Source organism: Eretmochelys imbricata, chromosome 16 (assembly GCF_965152235.1).
Source record: "Eretmochelys imbricata isolate rEreImb1 chromosome 16, rEreImb1.hap1, whole genome shotgun sequence".
Lineage (NCBI taxonomy): Eukaryota > Metazoa > Chordata > Testudines > Cheloniidae > Eretmochelys > Eretmochelys imbricata.
This window is the reverse complement of record NC_135587.1, coordinates 23,330,495-23,349,502: the sequence shown is the minus strand read 5'-3', so window position 1 is coordinate 23,349,502 and position 19,008 is coordinate 23,330,495. Positions and strand designations below refer to the sequence as shown.

At 38.7% G+C, this 19,008-nt stretch overlaps 1 protein-coding gene across 3 annotated transcripts in view; it reads left to right on the top strand.

Moving 5' to 3' along the window:
* TTLL11 (tubulin tyrosine ligase like 11) overlaps positions 1-19,008 on the top strand; it is a 112,990-nt gene that overhangs the window by 12,070 nt on the left and 81,912 nt on the right. For all 3 annotated transcript variants that reach the window (XM_077836001.1, XM_077836000.1, XM_077835999.1), the window contains exons 2-3: positions 8,038-8,134; positions 10,273-10,406. In XM_077836001.1, the coding sequence (XP_077692127.1) occupies positions 8,038-8,134; positions 10,273-10,406 (231 nt within the window). The remainder of the gene's footprint in view (positions 1-8,037; positions 8,135-10,272; positions 10,407-19,008) is intronic.

Genomic DNA, 19,008 nt, shown 5'->3' with positions numbered 1-19,008 from the left:
TAAATTTGTATTTCGTGTGTTGCAGATGGTATTCTCCCTTGTGGCCCAAAGAACAGAATTTTCTTGCACTCCCATTTCTGTTATAGGCTTCTTTGTCAGTTCTTGTAGGAGGAACACAGTCTGAGCAGTAAATTACCTTTCTGATTATTTTGTAATAATAGTTTCTGAGGCACCGATAATGTTGCACCAGTTTAGCTAACCCACTGTAACTTTGTGTGCGAATGTAGCTTGCCTTTGTTGTTTAAAGTGTGTTAAGAGCATCTGCATACAAGGTTGCAATGATAGCTAAATTGGTGCAACATCGCACCTCTAGTATAAACCAGTGCAAATTGTGTGTGTAGACAAGCCCAGGTGGATCTTCAGCTGTGTAAGGTTCTGCTGCCTTGGGAGAGATGTGGGTGGAGGCCGAGGAAGGACAAAGGAAGAATGACAGGCTGTGTATGCCTGACTTTGGTTGGGGGTTTTACTCTACCTGTTAAAAACTTCTGTGTCTGAATAAGGGTTTATCTTCTAATAAGAGGGTGTATGGTTACTCTTTCCCCCCCCCCACCCCACCCCTGTCTATCCCATTTTTGTAGGGAATTAGGTAACCAGGCTGTTATGTAACTCCCACTTTTGTTAACTTGGCTTAGAGTATTGTTGTGGCTTTTATCAATGTGACCATACACAGATGGAGATATCTGATTGTTTTGATTGTCCAGCAGCCCCAAGGCCCTTTCTTGTCTTCATTACTGTGAGCTGGGAAGAACTAGGATCTATCTGGGATGTCTGCTGCCTGTTAGGTTACCAGATAGGCATCCTAGAACTGGGTTTTCAGGAATAAAATGAAGACAATACTTTTCTCTCCCCTAAATAGTGCTTGGTAAGTCTGGCAAATTGGATTAAATGCCATTGTGAAACAAATAAGTTCTGAGGAACTTGGGAAAGAAAAATAAAGTTCAAAGCACCAAGTATTACAGCCTGCATTGGAGAGGTGCATCACAACAGCTCTGGTAGCATAGCACCTACCTGCTTCTCTAGAATGTTGAGGGCCAGTTGCAGACAGATGTGAATGTTGGGAAGAGCTCCTATACCATAAAGCACATCTGGATCTAACAAGGACAGTAATGGTATAACTGCCAAGAACACAGAGCAGTGACTAATGTAAGAACATCTAGAACTAGTGTACCATGTCCGTGGGGGTTATATTCAAAATAAGCTTAACTTTGTTTTTATTGTCTAAAAAAATTAAAAAGACACTTTCTGAAACTCTTGCATCCTGTGTTTATAGCTTCACTATCCCTGCCCCTTATATGTATCCTACATATCACAAAAGATGACTAGGCTGATATTGCTGTTGGGCTAAATTCACCCCTTGTATAACCCATGGAGGTCCTTACATTAGAGACTAGTTCGTCCCTTTGTGTGTTCTCTTGCTGTTACATGTTGGAAGGCTGCACTGACTTCTTCCTGTTCTTATTTTAGAAAGAATTGTTTTGTAGCAGGGATAACTTGACTTGTCATGCTGAATGTCAGTATAGTCCCTGCTTTTCATCTCATTTCATCTCATTTTCATCTCATATCTCAAATGCGGATATAAGGAACTAGCCCATTCCTGTGCTGCTGCTCCATAGTTAAGGTTGAAGTAAGCTTTTCATTATAAGCCTGTCTTTAAACTCTAATCCTAACTTCTCTCCAAATACATCACCATATAATCAATTGCATTTCATAACACCAGATTGATATTCCAATTCTATTAATGAAATGTAATTCTCTACTCCAACATACTACATGATGAGAATTATCGAATATTGCTATAGTATCCCCTGGGACTATATTTCTTTCAAAGTCTTAACTATACATTTAATAAACAACATATAACAGTAATCTGTATGCATTCAACATCATATTTCTGTTACAGAACAAATATGGTGACTGTTTAATTTGGGTGGGTGTTGGAAATTGCTTGGGGGTATTAGTGAATGATTGTATGGCAGTGTGGAACTAACTGGATCCTTTAACTGTTAATATTTTGTCATTTAATTTTTTTCCTCAAAGCTGTGTCGAGTTTTTATAAAGAAAGTATAACTTTTCGGGTGCCTGTCACAAGGCATCTCTTCACCTGCTGTGTGAGTACTGCTGCCTAGCCTTTTCTTGTGGTCTCCTAGCTACAAATCTGTGCAAGATGTTTTCTTTCACCATGTGTGCATTTAATCTTCAGTTTTAAAACATAAAGAACCACAGGTATATAGCAGGAGGTGATTGCCACACAGCTTTCTCTCCTCTCCTCTCTTCTCCCATGCTCATCCTCTAAGTCCCTTTTACTTCCTTTTCCTCCCAAATATATATCCTCCCAATTACAGTACAGAGCCAATTGCCTCATTAGTCCAATAACTGCCACCCAAGTGTCAGTACCAAAATGGGTTAATTGACTTTAATTACATCTGCAGTCTTCCCAGTACTGTAGCAACCTCAGAGACCAGGATGCTACTGTGTCTCAGTGCGGTATAGCAGAGGAAGGTTAGCTGGACTTCACTGAAACACTATCAACCTTCACATTATAACTTTTTTTTTTTTCATAAACATTTTGTTTGGGAATAACTTTTACTCTTCAGTGCTTTCCAGAAGATCATTATGTTGGACAGAAACAAGATAGGTGAGGTAAGATCTGCATAAGCTTGAAAGTTTGTCTCTTTCAGCAGCAGAAGTTGGTTCAATAAAATATATTATCTCACCCACCTTGTCTCTCTAATATCCTGGGACATTCTGGTATATCAAGTAATAAAAAAGGGCAGAGGAATTATTTGAAATTCTGTAGTTAGGAAGATGACTGAAAACCAAGGGTGAAGTGCTTTGCTTTAACTTGCAGTGATGGGCAACGTTCCCTCTAATTTTTGACTGGCCGTGTGCGCAAAAAATGTCTTCTGTGCAAATTTTTATGTGTGCAGTGTTTTGCAATGTGCGCGGGGTTTAGGATCTGTGTGTGTGGGCACAGCTTAGAGGGAACAGTGGTGATGGGCCATGCAAATATGATCTGTGAGAGATAATGTGATTGCCTTGTTAGCTAGTAATCAAAGAGGGCCCTGTCTACCATTTTCAGCTGTGACTGACAATCAGCTTGGTCAAAGTTGGTTGAGTAAATGAAGCTAAATTGTTTAAATATACCATAGAGAACAATAACATTAAAGCTGAGTAGAGAATGCATATATATGCTAACATTGGTATATCAAGAAGATGGGAAAGATTCCGAGGAGGGTAATTGACAGGTTCAAATTCTGGTATCAAAAGCAACAAATAGGAAAACAATATAACTTTCAGGTGTGGGAATTTTGAATAAAATTACAACAACAAGAGCTGTGTCTTGGCTGATGCACAGGTGTGGAGCTCACAACATTCACTGCAGAATTGTAATGTGCATACCACTGAAGCAAGTATTAATGCCTCTAGAGTGGACTATCTGACTTAGTGTGTCAGATTCTTGAAATGAACATGATGTGCCAAATAAAATAATGGGCATAAATTAAGCTTGCACCTTGAATTTATTCGTCTCTCAGTAGATTAACCTTTCACTAGACACAAATAGGAAAATGGAAGAAGTATGTGGCTGAGACCTCAAATGTCCTAGCATTAAATGCTCCATTTATCTATCTATTCAGTAGAGGCACAGCAGCAGAGAAACAGTTTGAAATTCTATGGTAGTAAAAGCTGACAAGAAGCCAAGAGTCACTTAGCTTGTCCGTAACATGATGGAACAGACTGATGTGACCCGCGGGACACAGTTTAAATTAATGGCTTCCTATCAAGAGCTAGAAAAGCCTTGTCAGAGCAGTTTGACTGTGATTGATTGATTATTAATTGGGTCAGAGTTGTGAAAACAAATCTGTTCATTTTATGCTCTCTCTTCTGGTTTTGTTCAGACGAAGATCTTTTTTGTTCAGACTTGGAGGGCATTAAATAAATGGCTTGAAGAGTTAAGATTAATTGTTTACAGGCACAGCCTCAAAGTTGTTTTGTACTGAAAGCTCCAGGGACCAGATTCTCTTGTCATCTCAGCATAAGACTTTGAAGAAAGGGAGAAAGGTGGCTTTAGCTATTTTTATGGTCCCCAAATCCTGTGGCTGTTGTGCATCTGCCCAGTGCCTGGCATAAATTAGAGACCTGAGGCTGCTTATACCAGCTAACCATAGGTCTGGGTATTATTAGGGTACAAGGGATGCCATAATAATGTCCCCTTTTCCCTCTGCATCAGGTGGGCATGAAAAAAGAGCCATTAAAACATAGAGAGACTCCTCAAAGGGATGATTTAAAATGGGTTTAGCTGCCAGAGTAGGCCCAAGGTGCTGACCTGTTTGTTTATAAACTATATTCTGAAGTTTAAATCATGGTTTGGAGCCAGGGGTCAGCAAGCTTTCAGAAGTGGTGGGCCGAGTCTTCATTCATTCACTCTAATTTAAGGTTTCGCGTGCCAGTAACACATTTTAACATTTTTAGAAGGTCTCTTTCTATAAGTCTATAATATATAACTAAACTATTGTTGTATGTAAAGTAAATAAGGTTTTTAAAATGTTTAAGAAGCTTTATTTAAAATTAAATTAAAATGCAGAGGCCCCTGGACCGGTGGCCTGGACCCGGGCAGTGTGAGTGCCACTGACAATCAGCGTGCATGCCGCCTTCGGCACAAGTGCCATAGGTTGCCTACCCCTGGTTTAGACACTGAAGAACCTGTGGCATTTCAGAAGAGTCAGGGTGTTAGACCTGCTTTTGGGTAAATCCAGAATTTTATTTGCGTAAATACTCACTTGGTTTGCTCAGAGTGGGGAAGTCCCTTTCACCTTCAAACTGTTGAGTAACATTCTGGTGCAAAATGCAGCCATGTTCCAGCCCTGAGGTGCTTACACTTCATCCATTGTGAAATGGTTTCTGTGCAGTGTTTGTAAAGTTCTTCGATATCCTCTGTAGATGAAAGGTGCTATATAAATGCAAATTTTTTTCACTTCATTTCAATTTCATTTAATAAATAAATAAATTGTTCAAGTTTTTAGTGGGAAGGGCAGTCTGAGAACCAGCAAAGAATTTCTATTCTGAATATACCTGTGGAGAGAAGGTTTAAGGCCACTGATTGTCTTTCAGAGCCTAACGGAATTAATTTTCACACATACAAAAACACATTTTTTTTTCTCTTTGCAGTCTGAATAATAATGAAATGAGACCAGAGCTTTCTAGCTCTGTTACGTTGTGCATGTTACTCCTATGAATTAGGAAGTGGAGAAAGGAATTAGTGTTTTGATTATTTTTTCAAAGTTATTTACTAAATAAACTGAAATTTTAACTAAAGTTGCAAATAAAGGAACAGATTCATGAAAAGTTTCTAACTTTTTTTTTAAATTTTCTTTCTTTTGTCTAAAATAAGTCAGGGCTAATAAGGATTTCTTTCATGGAGGGAAATTGAACTTAACCATAAACAGCCAGAGAAATTGCTGTAGTGTATATTGAGTTTAGTAAGGGCTCAATGTGCTGCTAGAGTTTGTTTTTAATAGTTAAATTGCTTAATTGAGGATGCTAAAATTTCACAGGATAGGATCCTAAAAGTGTTATGACTGGAAGCGGAAGTATAACTTGTTTGTCTTGAAGTGATTTAATCTCCTAGTACAATATTTTCTTGCAAATAATTCTCTATATGACACATTTAATTAATGCACCTACACAGATTCACAGGAGGAAAAGATGTTGATTTTGGATAGGTAGGAATGACTGTGTAATCCATTTTTCAAGAGAATAGCCCTAGAGGAGTGATTTAGAGAAAATTAGTGTATACATTTTGACCAAACAACATTTTGATTTATGGGTTACATATTGTGTATTTGGGAAATTGACCTCATGAATATAGCCTTTCCTGCTAGGGTTGACTGGTTGAGGTTGAGAGGCTTTACACTGTTTTAATTCACTGCTTAATTTTTTGAATGACCTATCTTTTGATAATAGGAAGCAAAAGTGCGGTATATGTAATTATGGCAGAATTACCTTTTCACATGTGTGAGTGGCTAATGCTGTACGGATAATTTCTCTGCTCCAGTTGATAAATTCAAATAAACATTTCACCTATGATTGGTCTGTTTGCAAGCTTGCTTGTTTGTTTGTTTAACTTCCGTTATTATTTTTCTTGTCTTTAAAAGATAATACTAATATCCAGAAGAAAATGACAAATATGGATTTCTCATTCATTCTTTATGTACCTCCTATCACAGAGCTAAAAAGCTGTCCATTTGCTGCTAATAAAATGAACAAAATATTATAAATACAGTTCTACCAAATTTAGGTCCATTTTGGTCAATTTCATGGCCACTGGATTTGAAAATTAGTCAATTTCACATTTTCAGAGGTTTACATTTGAAATTTCATGGTGTTGTAATGGTGGGGTTCCCAACCCAAAAGAAGGATCTGGAGAGGTCACAAAGCTGGTGTGTGTGTGGGGGGAATTTGCAGGATTGCCACCCTCACTTCTGTGCTGCCTTCAGAGCCCAACTGCTGCCACAGAGATTCCTGCGGTGGGGGGAAGGTACCCACAAGTGGGTCTGGTCTCCCTCTGAGAGTGGCTGTTCAGGGGAAGAGTAAATCCCGTCCCTGTCCAGCCCGGGGACTAGCAGCTGGAGCCTGGGGAACCGTAGGAGCCCCCAGATGGGGTGACCTCAGCCCTGCCCCTTCTTCTCTTCTCCAATAGCGAGATTTCATGGTGGAGGGCTTATTTCATGGTCCATGACATGTTTTTCACAGCCATGAATTTGGTAGGCCCCTAAGTATAAATTATAGTTCGCACCTGGTTGATACTGAAAAGTATAGTACATCTTCCTCACTTTGTACTTTAGAAATACGTGTTATTTATTTAAAATCTGGTAACAGGGACGGCCTTAGGGAAAATGGCACCCTGGGCGAACTTGTATTTCCCTGACCCCTGTATTTCCCTGACCCCTGTGGGTGTGGTGCCCCCCCATTGTCACTGGCCTCTGTGGGATCCATAGGCTCCCCATCCCCCCCTTTGCCCCTAACCCCTGCCCTGTGCCCCCTTTGCCCCAACCCATGCACCCTCTCCTACACCCCTAATTTCTGCACTGTGCCCCCTTCACCCCTAATCCCTGCACCTCCCTCCTGTGTCCCTAACCCCTGCACTTTGCTCCTGCGCCCCTAACTCTTGCACTCTCCTCCTGCGTCCATGTGGGGAAACAGACCTGGATGCATGGAGCAGCTGGCATTGCTGCTCGCTGCCCCCCTTGAACATTGCTCCTCCATGCACCCCTAGAGGGCTGTGGGGGGGTGAGGAGGGATGTCAGGGCTCCCTGCGTAAGGGCAGGGTAGGAGAGCAGAAGTTTCTGATGCTCGCCTCACAGCCCAGGTTGGAAAAGTGATGCTCCTTGCTCCCCCTTCACAGCCCCCAGGGGGCGTGGAGAAATGTTACAGGAGACAAGACCTATCTGTGCATCACTGCTCCCCCAACCCCATGCTCCTATGCAGTTTGATTTTTTTTCCTGGTTTCCAATGAGGAGTTTTAAAACCATGTAAAGCGACTGTGTTTAAATTTAAACATCCTGTTCTGAGCACTCAGTTTTAAGTTTTGAGCCTGAGCTCAAACATATGATTCAGTTTGGTTGAAAAGCTGCAGTCAAATTTTGGAAAAAGTAATACTTTAAATACTGCTAATTTAAATTATTATTAATTTGTGTGTCCAGAGTTAAGTTAGTAAATTAAATTTTAACAATAATTATTTACAAAAGAGTAGTGGCAAAGAAGCCCACATCTTTCTCTCGTATTTAATGAGAGAAAGAAAGTTGAATAATTTTTTTTTAAAATAGCTTTTAATTCACACACTAGCAGAGGCCTCAACTTTGATATCTTACAATAAGCTCTTCCCATTAAAGTTGGGCACTAGATATAAAGCGTGGACTTTACTGATGTCCAGAATGCTGTTCTTTGAAGGGCTTATATTTTATTTGAACTTTTACAAAGGTAAGAAACTTGTACGTGTAGCCAATCTCTTTCAAAATCTGTATTGTATCTTTTTTCCAGTTTCCATTTGGTCGACGCTTGCCCTGTGATATCTATTGGCATGGGGTATCATTTCATGATAATGACATATTCTCAGGTCAAGTCAACAAGTTTCCAGGTAATTAATCTTGTGCTTGAAGTTAAAGAAATGTTTTTAAACTGTTTTTCATGCTGTTTCTGAATCATTCACCCACCTTGTTGGTAATATGCTGGGCAGTTACCACTTGTAACGCTCTGCAAAATAGGAAAGGTTTCATCTTATTTTGATCAAAAGTCTGGTGTTCTCATCCTGATGCAAGTAAATGGCTGATTATCTGTTTCACCATCAAGGAGAGTGTTTGCTGCTTGCGTAGTGATGATTACAGTTGGAATAACAAAGCCTTAAACAAATGGTGCCATCTTTTGTTATCTTGAATCTTCCTTGGACCTTTTGTCTAGATTGTGTTCAGTCTTTTGCACTCTCCTGTTGATAGCTTTCTGCAGTTATCAAATATCTAAATTCTTAGATGCAATCATGATAAGGGGTAGAAGTCGCATAAAGTACACTGGATTTGGATCCTGAGGCTTTGATCAAGTAAAAGGGATGCTAAAATTAACCAGTAATTAAGTAAAGTGAAAGAGCGTTTTGGATGCTACTGAAAGCCTTCATTAACCAGAAGATAAATATGAAATGAAACCGGGCTTCATGGCTTCTTATGTTGGGAGTGGACCCCAGAGCTCAACTATTGCCCAGATAAAAATCTATCAGATCAAATCATGGTCCAATTGAAATTAATGGCAAATTTCCTATTGTGTTCATCAGTAGATATTTTGATTCACAGTATACCATATTCTTCATTTGTGAGTAGTTTTATATTGAAAAAAGATGTTCAAACTGGATCACTCTGACTCATGTTATTGGGCATGTTTTATGAATCAATAATAATTAGAGATTTAGTTAAGACATGTTATGAATACCAGAATGGGTAACTCAAGCTCTTTATGGATTGAGAGTATAATGGGACACTAAGGAACAGTACATATATAGAACATTAATTCAGAGAAACTTGATCTTTAGGTTGTAATTAAATTGAAATAATTTAAACAATTCTTGTGTGTCTTGTAACATCAGTAAAAATGCTATTTCCTAGAGGATTTGTTTCTACTAAAAAAAAAAAATCTATTTTGTATTGAGCTCTGGCTTGTTTCTGGGAAAATCTCAAAGCACAGTTCCTTAAATGGATTTTTTAATATTGAAGAGTTCATGTCAACTCTCATCTTATTATGACTATTCTACTTTTTTAAGATCCGTTATTTCTCATTCAATTCCAGCATAGACCCCACTGAATAAGAATTAAGAGCTTAGGTATTGACTTATATAAGTCCTTCACTTCAGATATATTGCTACTGTTAGTATGCTGTGTGAGTAAGAAATCCCATATATAGAACTTTTTGCTCCACTTACTGAGTTTTGTCTGATTGTGAACAAAAATATAGACAAAAGTGGACAATACACCTACACTGGTATAGCTCTGTAGTTTTCTGGTTGTTTAAATCTCATGCCATGTGTATGATATTTACCCTAGCTGTACCCTGCCTCCCATGTGGTGAGCGAGAAGGATGCAGAATTGACAAAAACAGGTTAGCGAGATCCTGAAGTCCCTTCACAAGGCACTTTTAACTCCCAGGAATGTTAATGGAGCCTGATCCCATGATCTGCTAAGCACCTCCTGTGAGGTATTCAACATTTTCAACTCCCGTTTACTTCCATGAGATTTGAAGGCTCTTGGCAGAACTGGGCCATTGAAAGACTAGACCTCACAGTTGTTTTATGTGAAACTGTAATTGTTTAAATAAGGGTTAATAGTTTAGGAAGGAACAATTCTAATTGTCTGAAGCAATTGATGTCTCCTGTTCCTTCTCTGCAACACTGGCAAAATAAGTTAAAAATTCCAGACTGGAGCAAAGAGTCAGTTAATGTTTCGACAAAAATTCTCCTTCCTTTATTCCCATTTATATTTGGGCAACTACCTTAAAGCTTTCCCAAACCATGTGATATGGTGGTAAGTGCAGTATAAATAAATACCCAAGTGAAAAGCTACAAATCACTCAGTATCACTTGTAGCTTCAAATATTTAGTTATCTATTGGAAACAACGGCCAGAGCACATAAACATATGGTAAGTAACAACACACAGGCTTACTTTACTTTGCTGCTCAGAGCAAAGCCTAAGTGAATAATCTTGAACACTTCCAAATACTTCTTTATTTTCTCCAGGCATGACAGAAATGGTGCGTAAAATTACCCTGAGTCGGGCAGTGCGAACAATGCAGGATCTATTTCCTGAAGAGTACAACTTCTATCCCCAGTCATGGATTCTGCCAGAAGAGTTTCCCCTCTTTGTTGCTGAGGTAGATCAATTTTCTCCATACTCTCTGAATAATGCTGCCAGTAAGATATTTGCAAAAAGAAAAGGAGTACTTTTGGCACCTTAGAGACTAGCAAATTTATTTGAGCATAAGCTTTCGTGAGCTACATCATGCATGCATCCAGTGAAGTGAGCTGTAGCTCACGAAAGCTTATGCTCAAATAAATTTGTTAGTCTCTAAGGTGCTACAAGTACTCCTTTTCTTTTTGTGAATACAGACTAACACGGCTGCTACTCTGAAACGAGTAAGATATTTGTGACCATGTCATTCTTCACTTACTTTACTTCCATATTGGTTAGACTGTTTAAAACTGCATTTGTATTCCACGGAATCTATCCACCCTTTTCAGTTTGCCTCAGATCAGACATAGTTTAATTGAGCTGCTCTTACTTGTTATGCTCTAGAATTGATATCAAAACAACATTGCTTCCTCCTCACCACCAAAAAGGGTATTTGAATGTTAAACACAGCAGAAATTTAAACTCCTTTCCCCAGCATATTTTACTGAGTTTAGAAAGAGTGAGTAGCAGAATGTTCTGAGACTGGACTCTGTGGAATGTGACATCCCACCAGTGTCATTGTCACTGAAGTCTTTTTAATATATCCTGTGTGTTTTATGAGTCCTTCCAAGCAGTCTCTCTTAATGTGTTTGGTGTTTGTATATACTTGCATATTCCTCTGTGTTTAACTGGTGTTTGAAGGATTTGTTTAAATGTTCAAAATGTAATAAAACTGTTTTGGTTTTCATGAAACCCAGAAATTTTTTTTTTTGCTTTTGTGTAACGATTTATTGTTTTGTTATTGCTAGTATTTTAAAATATTGTATGTTTTTATTTTAACCTTGTCTGACTCACCCAGTGCATTCTTGCATTCTACAGTATCCTCTGCTTGGAAAAGTGAGCAGGAAAAGGTATAGATTTTATTAGACCTCTACACTCTGTCACTTTTTAATATGATACTTTTTATCAGCAGTCCAGTTAAATTCATGATCATCTTCTAACGTGTACTCTTCCAATGTGCTGGGTCATCTTTCTGACACTTTACTAATGACAGTAAAAATGAGCAAGATTCATATAGTATCCTCAGCTGTCGATGTAAAGCAGATTTGTAAAAGGAGGTGTAAATTACAATCCGATTAGGTATTGCAAGCACTTGTGTGAAGACCATTTGGGAGCAAACTTTCCAAGTAGTACACTGGGTTGTAACTGATTCCTGAGAGCCATGCTGACTCCTAGTTATTATGCACTGATTATTTGGGCAGCGGTGCAAATGCATCATACCGTAGAGTAATTTAGAAGGACAATACCTTGATGCTGTCAGCAGGTGGCACTGCAGATAAACAAATATGGCTCTCTGTGTAAGTGCTCATCAATGTGAAGACTATTTTTGGTTTCCATTCCAAGAAGAGCAGATGTCCAATAAAACATTGCTTGGAGTTTCTGTTGCATGTGTTCTTCCATCTGTGTTTGAGAAAAGTATCATTTCTGTTATCAAACAATATAGTTTATGCTGTAAGAGTTTGTTCTACTTAACAAAATGTTTGCAATGTAAAAAATAAATAAAACTCTGTATCATAAACCATAAATGACTGGGTGGAGCTTGGAGAACATGTCACTTGTAGCTTGGTGAGGCCATTCCCAACAGGAACTCTCCATGCTTTGCTTTTTCAGTTGTTTTAATTGTTGTGGGAATTTAGTGCTGGTGAGGAGTTGTTGGCAGCCCTTGGAGATTGAAGTCTTCTGTTTATCCAGACAAGTACTATACAGAATGGGCAACATCTGCACAACCTTCCCCACATTGTTCTCCCACTGTGCCTTAGCACTGATATGGCAAGATGACCTCCGAGTGTGAGAGGATAATTCAGTGTCATCCATGTTTGTGGCCTTGTGATGTGAGATATTGTCTCTTGGAGCTAGACTCAGACACCAAACAGCTATAAGATTTGTCTGTATTTGAACAGGCCACCTAAAGTTGCTATATCATTACCAATTCCCTGAGCTCTCAGAGTTCCCTGCTTCTTTCTGCTGCGTCCCCACGGCGTGCCAAAATAAAATCTTCTGTTACATATTTTAACATTCCTCAGATTCTATGGACAAGACTCTGTGGTCATATTGTGGATGTGTATAAATAACTGGACCAGCCAAGTGGTGTCCATTTTTTCCCATTTCTGTCCTCCCCCAACCCTACTCCCAGTCAGAGAATACTGCAACCACTTCAGTAACATTTTCCCTGATTTAAAAAATAATAATTGGCAAGAGAACTGCCATCTTGACAATTTGGTGCATTTGGGAAATACCAGGAAAATGGCAATTCTCTGAGCATCATTCATATGAAATTGAAATAGTGACTGGTATTTCTAACAATAGTTTTAAAAGTTAACTTTTCAGTCAGTATATATAATTGTATATTATATACAGTATATTTAACAGTAAAATATTACACCTACCCTTTGTAATTTGTCAGATGCCCAACCACTTCAAAGAAGGAGTGATATCCTGTTTATTCTGTTACCAAAAGCTCTGCAAAATTTGTCTTGATGCAATAAAGAGTTTCAGAACTTCATCTTCCCACTAGCTTTAAATGGTATTGCTTTTACATAGGCCTCTTACAGTTGCCTGTCTTGGGCATGATGAATAGGCATTTTTTTTTTAAATTTTTAATAAGAATCTAATTTTAGACAGTATAATTTTCAGGCAGAGCATAATATAGGTTGTGTTAATCTGGTTTTCTGATGTTGGAGACCTCATAAGTATGGGCATTCAAGTCTCTGTACAGTCAAATCCAACAGCGTGTTTATTTAATGTTCTTGCCAAATCATCAACTAAAATATTTCCATCAAAGGGAAACCTAAAGAGAAAACCCATAGTTGTCCCAGATTTTCAACCAGGTCTATATCTGGCTTCTCAATTTGTACTCCAATTAATTTTGCCCATAGTTTTTTGTGTGTGTGTTTAGAAAACGTAGACATCTAGCTACCTGACCTAAAGGAGAATATCAAATATGTAGCTCTTCTGTGATCACTTAAAATAACGGATGTGAACTTAATCCCTTTTAGTATTCTAGACTTCACATTTTAGGCAGTGGCATAGTAGTGTTCATTTTCCAAAAATTACCTAATTTCTTTATCTCCAAACTGCATTGATGCTTCCATGAAAGGAATTTTTATTTCACTGAGATTTTGGTTACAAGTGGGACCTTCACTTTGGAGGGGTTTGAAATCTGTAAAGATGATTTCATTTGCTAAGATCCTTCGGTATCTTTAGAGTGTTATCCAAAGAAGTTAAATCAAAACTTATCTGGATTAAGCCAGGGGAACACCGCACACCTCCCCACCCCTGAATAAAACCTGGAATGAGACTCAGATTTCCTTTGTTCAAAAACAAAAAAATACATTACACTAATCAATTTGGTTTCTCTGAATCTCAGGTTAATAAACAAAGGTTGAGGTCTGGATTTGCTACATGTTCTCTCTGATTCTGGAAAACTCCATGGTCCACTTCTTATGCATTGTCATGAGGTGTGAAATCTCTTGCACTTTCACTTAAGGGAACATGTCTGGTATTAAACTAGAGTAAATTAGTTCTTAGGGAGCAATATTACAGGATGAAAACAGTCAACCCTGATTGTATCAGCTTGCTTTGTTTCATACTTCTAACATTGCCAACAATACAGTATTTTAAGTCTACCCATTATAGGTACTCATTACAGTTTCTTTATATGGACTAGCTTCAGCCCAAAGATATTAACTAGTCTATGGTGTTGAAGGGTGCATTTCTTGAGTAAGCCATTTTTCCACCTGGCTTATAAAAAAAACATTTTTTCATCACATCAGACATAGCCGTAGAAGAAAATTTGAAATTCAGCTTGCTTAGCAGATCTGGAAATATCTCAAGGGTATTCACTCTTAGCAGTTTGTCCTGTTAAATAAAATGAAGGATTCTTAGACTTATCTTGGTGTTTCCTTGTTAAGAATCTGTGTCAAACAGAATTGGAAGCTAGTGGGCAGATATCATGGTGGTGGTTTATTGCCTGCCAAGAAGACCTATTTTGTGTTCTAGATCTCGTCTTTTTCTGTAAAAATGTATGAACTTTGCTTGAAGTCCAAATTGGATGTCGTCATCCAAGGTTTATTCCTTTACTATACTCTCCACTCCCCTTGGGTTTGTATAAATGGGGAAAATAAGGCATGTCTGAAGATATTAAAATTATGTTTGTTAAAAACACAACTTTGCACAAGGTGTAGATGAGGTCAGTCATGCTGAAAATGTATTATATGGTCATGGTCAGTCTTAGGCCCCTTCTCTCCTCCCAGTGTTGACCATGACCAGCTAACATGTTTCCAAATACAACATGCCTTAAGTGCAAAGTTGTGTTTAAAATTGTTAGTTAACTCATTTTCCAACATGACTTATTTTCCCAGTCTACACAAACCATGACTGATCAAAGAAAGTATTTGAAGGCTTCTGCTGGTTATAAAGAAGACCTTCAAGACCAAGAATTCTACTTCCTTGAGGACAGTCAATCTGCTGGAAGGTAGATTGATCCATTCCCAGATCATCATCCTCTCTTTACTACTTGTTCTTGTTGATTGGTGTATGTAAGATATGATGGACTGGAAGGCTTAAGGAGAGCAGTGAGTAGTTTCCAGGACAGGAACAGAGGTTTTACCTCACCTGGAAATATAGGGCAATGCCTTCCTGCTTTATTACTAGTCTTGAAATACAAATGACTAAGAAAAGTATATAGATAAAATCCAGACTTCTGTCAGTTTCAATGGATTTACCCAAATGTCTGTGAAAGTTGAAAAATGATGCCCTTTCCGGTGAAAATGGATGAATTGTGGAAGGAGTTCAGTAAAGGGAGGTTGATCTTCATTAATAACACAAATAGGGGCTTTGAATTAGCAACGTTGCTGTAACTAATAATTTTAGCCTTGGGTTCTGAATTTCCTTTGATGGGCTACCCTGACTCTGTGTGTGGGATTCCTTTCTCATTCTTGCATTTTGCATTCTCTCCCTGATATTTTCTGTAACCAGCTTTGTCTTAAATGTAACAAATCTTCTAATAAACCAACTCTGCCATTTTTTTATGAGGCTGAGTGTGCTGCATCTCTCCTGAGCCAGCATGGATTGAAGTGTGATTCATCTGTGTTTTGTCCAGACAGACTTTAGTCTGAGACACTGCTCGCTTTTTCTTTGGTCAGAGAAATGAGTTACTGTCATGTCTGATGTTGGAGCATACAGGATGGAAGCTCTTTGCTTGAGCCCTTTGAAGATAACAGGTTTGGAGCACTTGGTTTATTAGTGCTGATACAAAATATTGGCCTCTGTCTGAAGGAAACAGGTGTTTTGTTCTGAACTTGAATAGCGGTTGAAATGATGTTTAAAATACAATATTGCACAAGCAGGTTGCCACCGTATCCTCAATATAGTGGTTCCCAAAAGCACTTTCCTCTTTAATAGAGAGCCTGTGCAGCAGAACAGAAAAAGCCTGAGGCAGGAGCAGCCCGAAATGGGGAATGGGAGACAGACAGATTCTCTGTCCTTCTAATGGCACAAAAGTGTGTGTGTGTGTGTGTGTGTTTGTGTGTGTGTGTAAAAAATTATAGCAGGGAGTTTAATGTATAAGCCTAACCAAATACCCCTTTTGTGACATTAACTTTCTAATAGTGAATAAAAAACTGGAATATTATTATGGAAAGATCTATTCTGTAGTTTAACATAATTGAGAAGACAGTTATTCCCTTGTGGATAAAAGCATTAGAGGCCAAATTCTGCTTTCCTTATTCTCCCATCCCAACTAGTCCCATTGATCTAATTGGACTTGGCCTTATGTAGAAAACATGGGAAAATATCTGCTGTCCATTGCCTCCCTATCCCTTGAAGTGACCACCTATTCTGATAAAGGACCTTTCATTCCATTAAGATTAATTGTCCCTGAGAAAATCCCTAGTTTAAATAATTAGATTTGAATTCACACAATAGTGAAGAGGAAGAGTGGTGTGGTTCCCAATAAAGTAAATGAGTCACATGGGAAAAACTTCTGCACTATCCCCTGAAAATCTGAGGGCTGGTATAAGAGAACTAAGTAGTGTGGATGGATTAGCTAATGAAGCCACTAGAAAAAGACAGTCACTCCTGAAATTCCATGACTTTCCTAGTGATAGCTAGCCTTCTGCTATGTCCCAATTTTTCTTTCCCTCTGCAGTACCAGGACTGCTTGTGGAAATCGATCGACTTTGCTGGTGTCTCAGGATACCAGCTAAGGAAGAAAAATAATCTCAGAGCAGTGCCAGAGAGAGGGCAGGCTATTGCTGTGAACACATGTAAAACAACAGCACCAGCCACTTCCTGCGTATTGCTAGATTAGTTTAGTTTGGCAATTTAATTCTGCCTCTTTCATTTTCTTTTTTTGTTTTTGTTTTTATTTGGTGATGTATGAATTCAAGAAAAGAACAGAATGTACTAAGACTATTCCTGGTATTCAAGAAACTAGTGTAGTTTCCACCTGCTTTGGAGAGAGAAGATTGTTTGTTTGTTTTTAAAAAGTCTCTTGAAGACTTGAACCACTGGATCTCCTGTGTAGTAGACAGTGTAGCCCGCCGCAATACATCCTGCGCTTACCTTGGCTGCCCCTGGTTGTTTGGGGCTCCTTTGTTGTTTGGGGCACCTTTGTTGTTTGGGGCTCCTTTGTCTGCATTGTTCCGAATTTCATGGTCTCCTGCCTATCGTTCTCTTTCCATGGGATCTTGGATTTTGTAAGGTGGTGGTGGTTTGTTTTTTAACTGGAAAACACAGAATGTGCCTTAACACTTTTAAAATGTAACATATTTGTGAATCAAGGCTCATGAAAGTGGCTGGAAAACCAGCCCTGTGGACTGTAGCACTATCGTAGATCATATATGGCATTGACAGAAGCAGTGCAAGCTTTCTCACATTGGCTCTGTCACTGAACCTTAACCCTAAACTTCAGGAACCACCTTTTAAAGGGTGAGAGAATAGTTCAGTCTCACTCAATCCTTGGCCTTTCTGCTGAGACTGTCAACAAGGTTGCCAATTAGAGTCAGCTCCTGGTAGTTTTATACCATTCTTGAGATGTACAGTAAGGATCCAACCGTTAAGTGCATTTACGATCCCAAACAACCATAATAGTAACAGCCATTGGGCATCACTGACATTGGCTGGATTTGAATTCCTTATGTACATGAGAGAGATTCCCGAGTCCTCCAGTTCCCAAGTAGTTTGATTTATCCTTGGCATGCCCATGAATTCTGTAGCATGTCAACTTCACTAACTTAAAAATATATCTGTGCTCTTTCCTTTCCTTGTAACATGTTGTAAAGCATGCTATATTTTTGAATGCTTTTTATTTTAGATTGCTCTGAAGCTTTCCTGCCCCTCTATCACAATTTTTGTTGTCCTTCTTGAGACCTGACAGTCTCTCTAGTTTGATTTTATTGCGCTCTACGGTGAAAATAAAACTTAGGTAGTAGGAGTTATTGATGCATCATGAGGGATCTATATATCCAGCTGTATTGTCAGGTCCTCCCAGTGACCTAGTTACTACTTTTCTGGTTTGTCCTCTTAAATAAAAAGTTGAAGTTCATGAGGTTTTATTTTTTCTTAGGAATGTAATAATGTAGGCAATTGTTGATGTCATGATTGTTCGAAGGTAAAAATAATTTAATTATATTGTCTTTGAAAGAATTGACAGAAGAGGTGCAGTTTACAAATAGGCAGATCTTAAGCCCAGCGATTAGTTATCAGTATCCTGTTAAATTCTGATTCTTTGCATCCAATTAGGAATGTTGTTAGCCTCCAAACACTACTTACTAAATGAATGTATCAACTAACGTGTGGTGGTCAAAGGCCAACTAGAATTAAAAATAATTATATTTTGTTCTGCCAAAATACCGCAATCTCTTCTAAGAGGGATGGTCTGATTTTCTTACAGATGAGATCACTGGTTCTTTAGGAAAGAAAAACTGGCCAGGATGTTTTTTCGCTCCTGGGTGGAACTCATGCTGACATGTAAAAAGACATTTATTGATGCTGGTCCAAGAAGTTATTACAGTAGTTACCATAGAAGTCTGTGTTTACCATCTTCTGTTATTACTGCCAGCACTGTTAATGCAACCAAAGTTAAAAGCCTGCTGATACTGATGTCTGGAAATTACAGAGGACCAGGCAAAAACTCCAAATCTATATGCCTTCGAACTTTGGGGGCATTTGGGTCCAGATCTGAACTTTGTAACTCCCATTCACTGTCATTACTGCTGTTCTACACTTGTGTGTAAATGGAAGCTTTCTGCTGCATAACTGACCTGCTCTTTCTACCTGCTTCATTTATGCTTTTGAGCATTATAGGTCACCTCTGGAGTTTGGTAGGGGGTTTTGGGTTCTGACAAGACCACAGCTAATGGTAGCAGAGATGGGATATCACAGGGTGACTGGACTTTTTAAAGGGAAAAGGGGCCTCAGCCCACCTGTGACAAGATCAGCTCACCTCCTCAGGTGGTTAAAAATAAATGAAGAGGCCAGGGCTGAGAATATAAGGGAGGAAGGGACAGCCTTCCTGGAGCGGT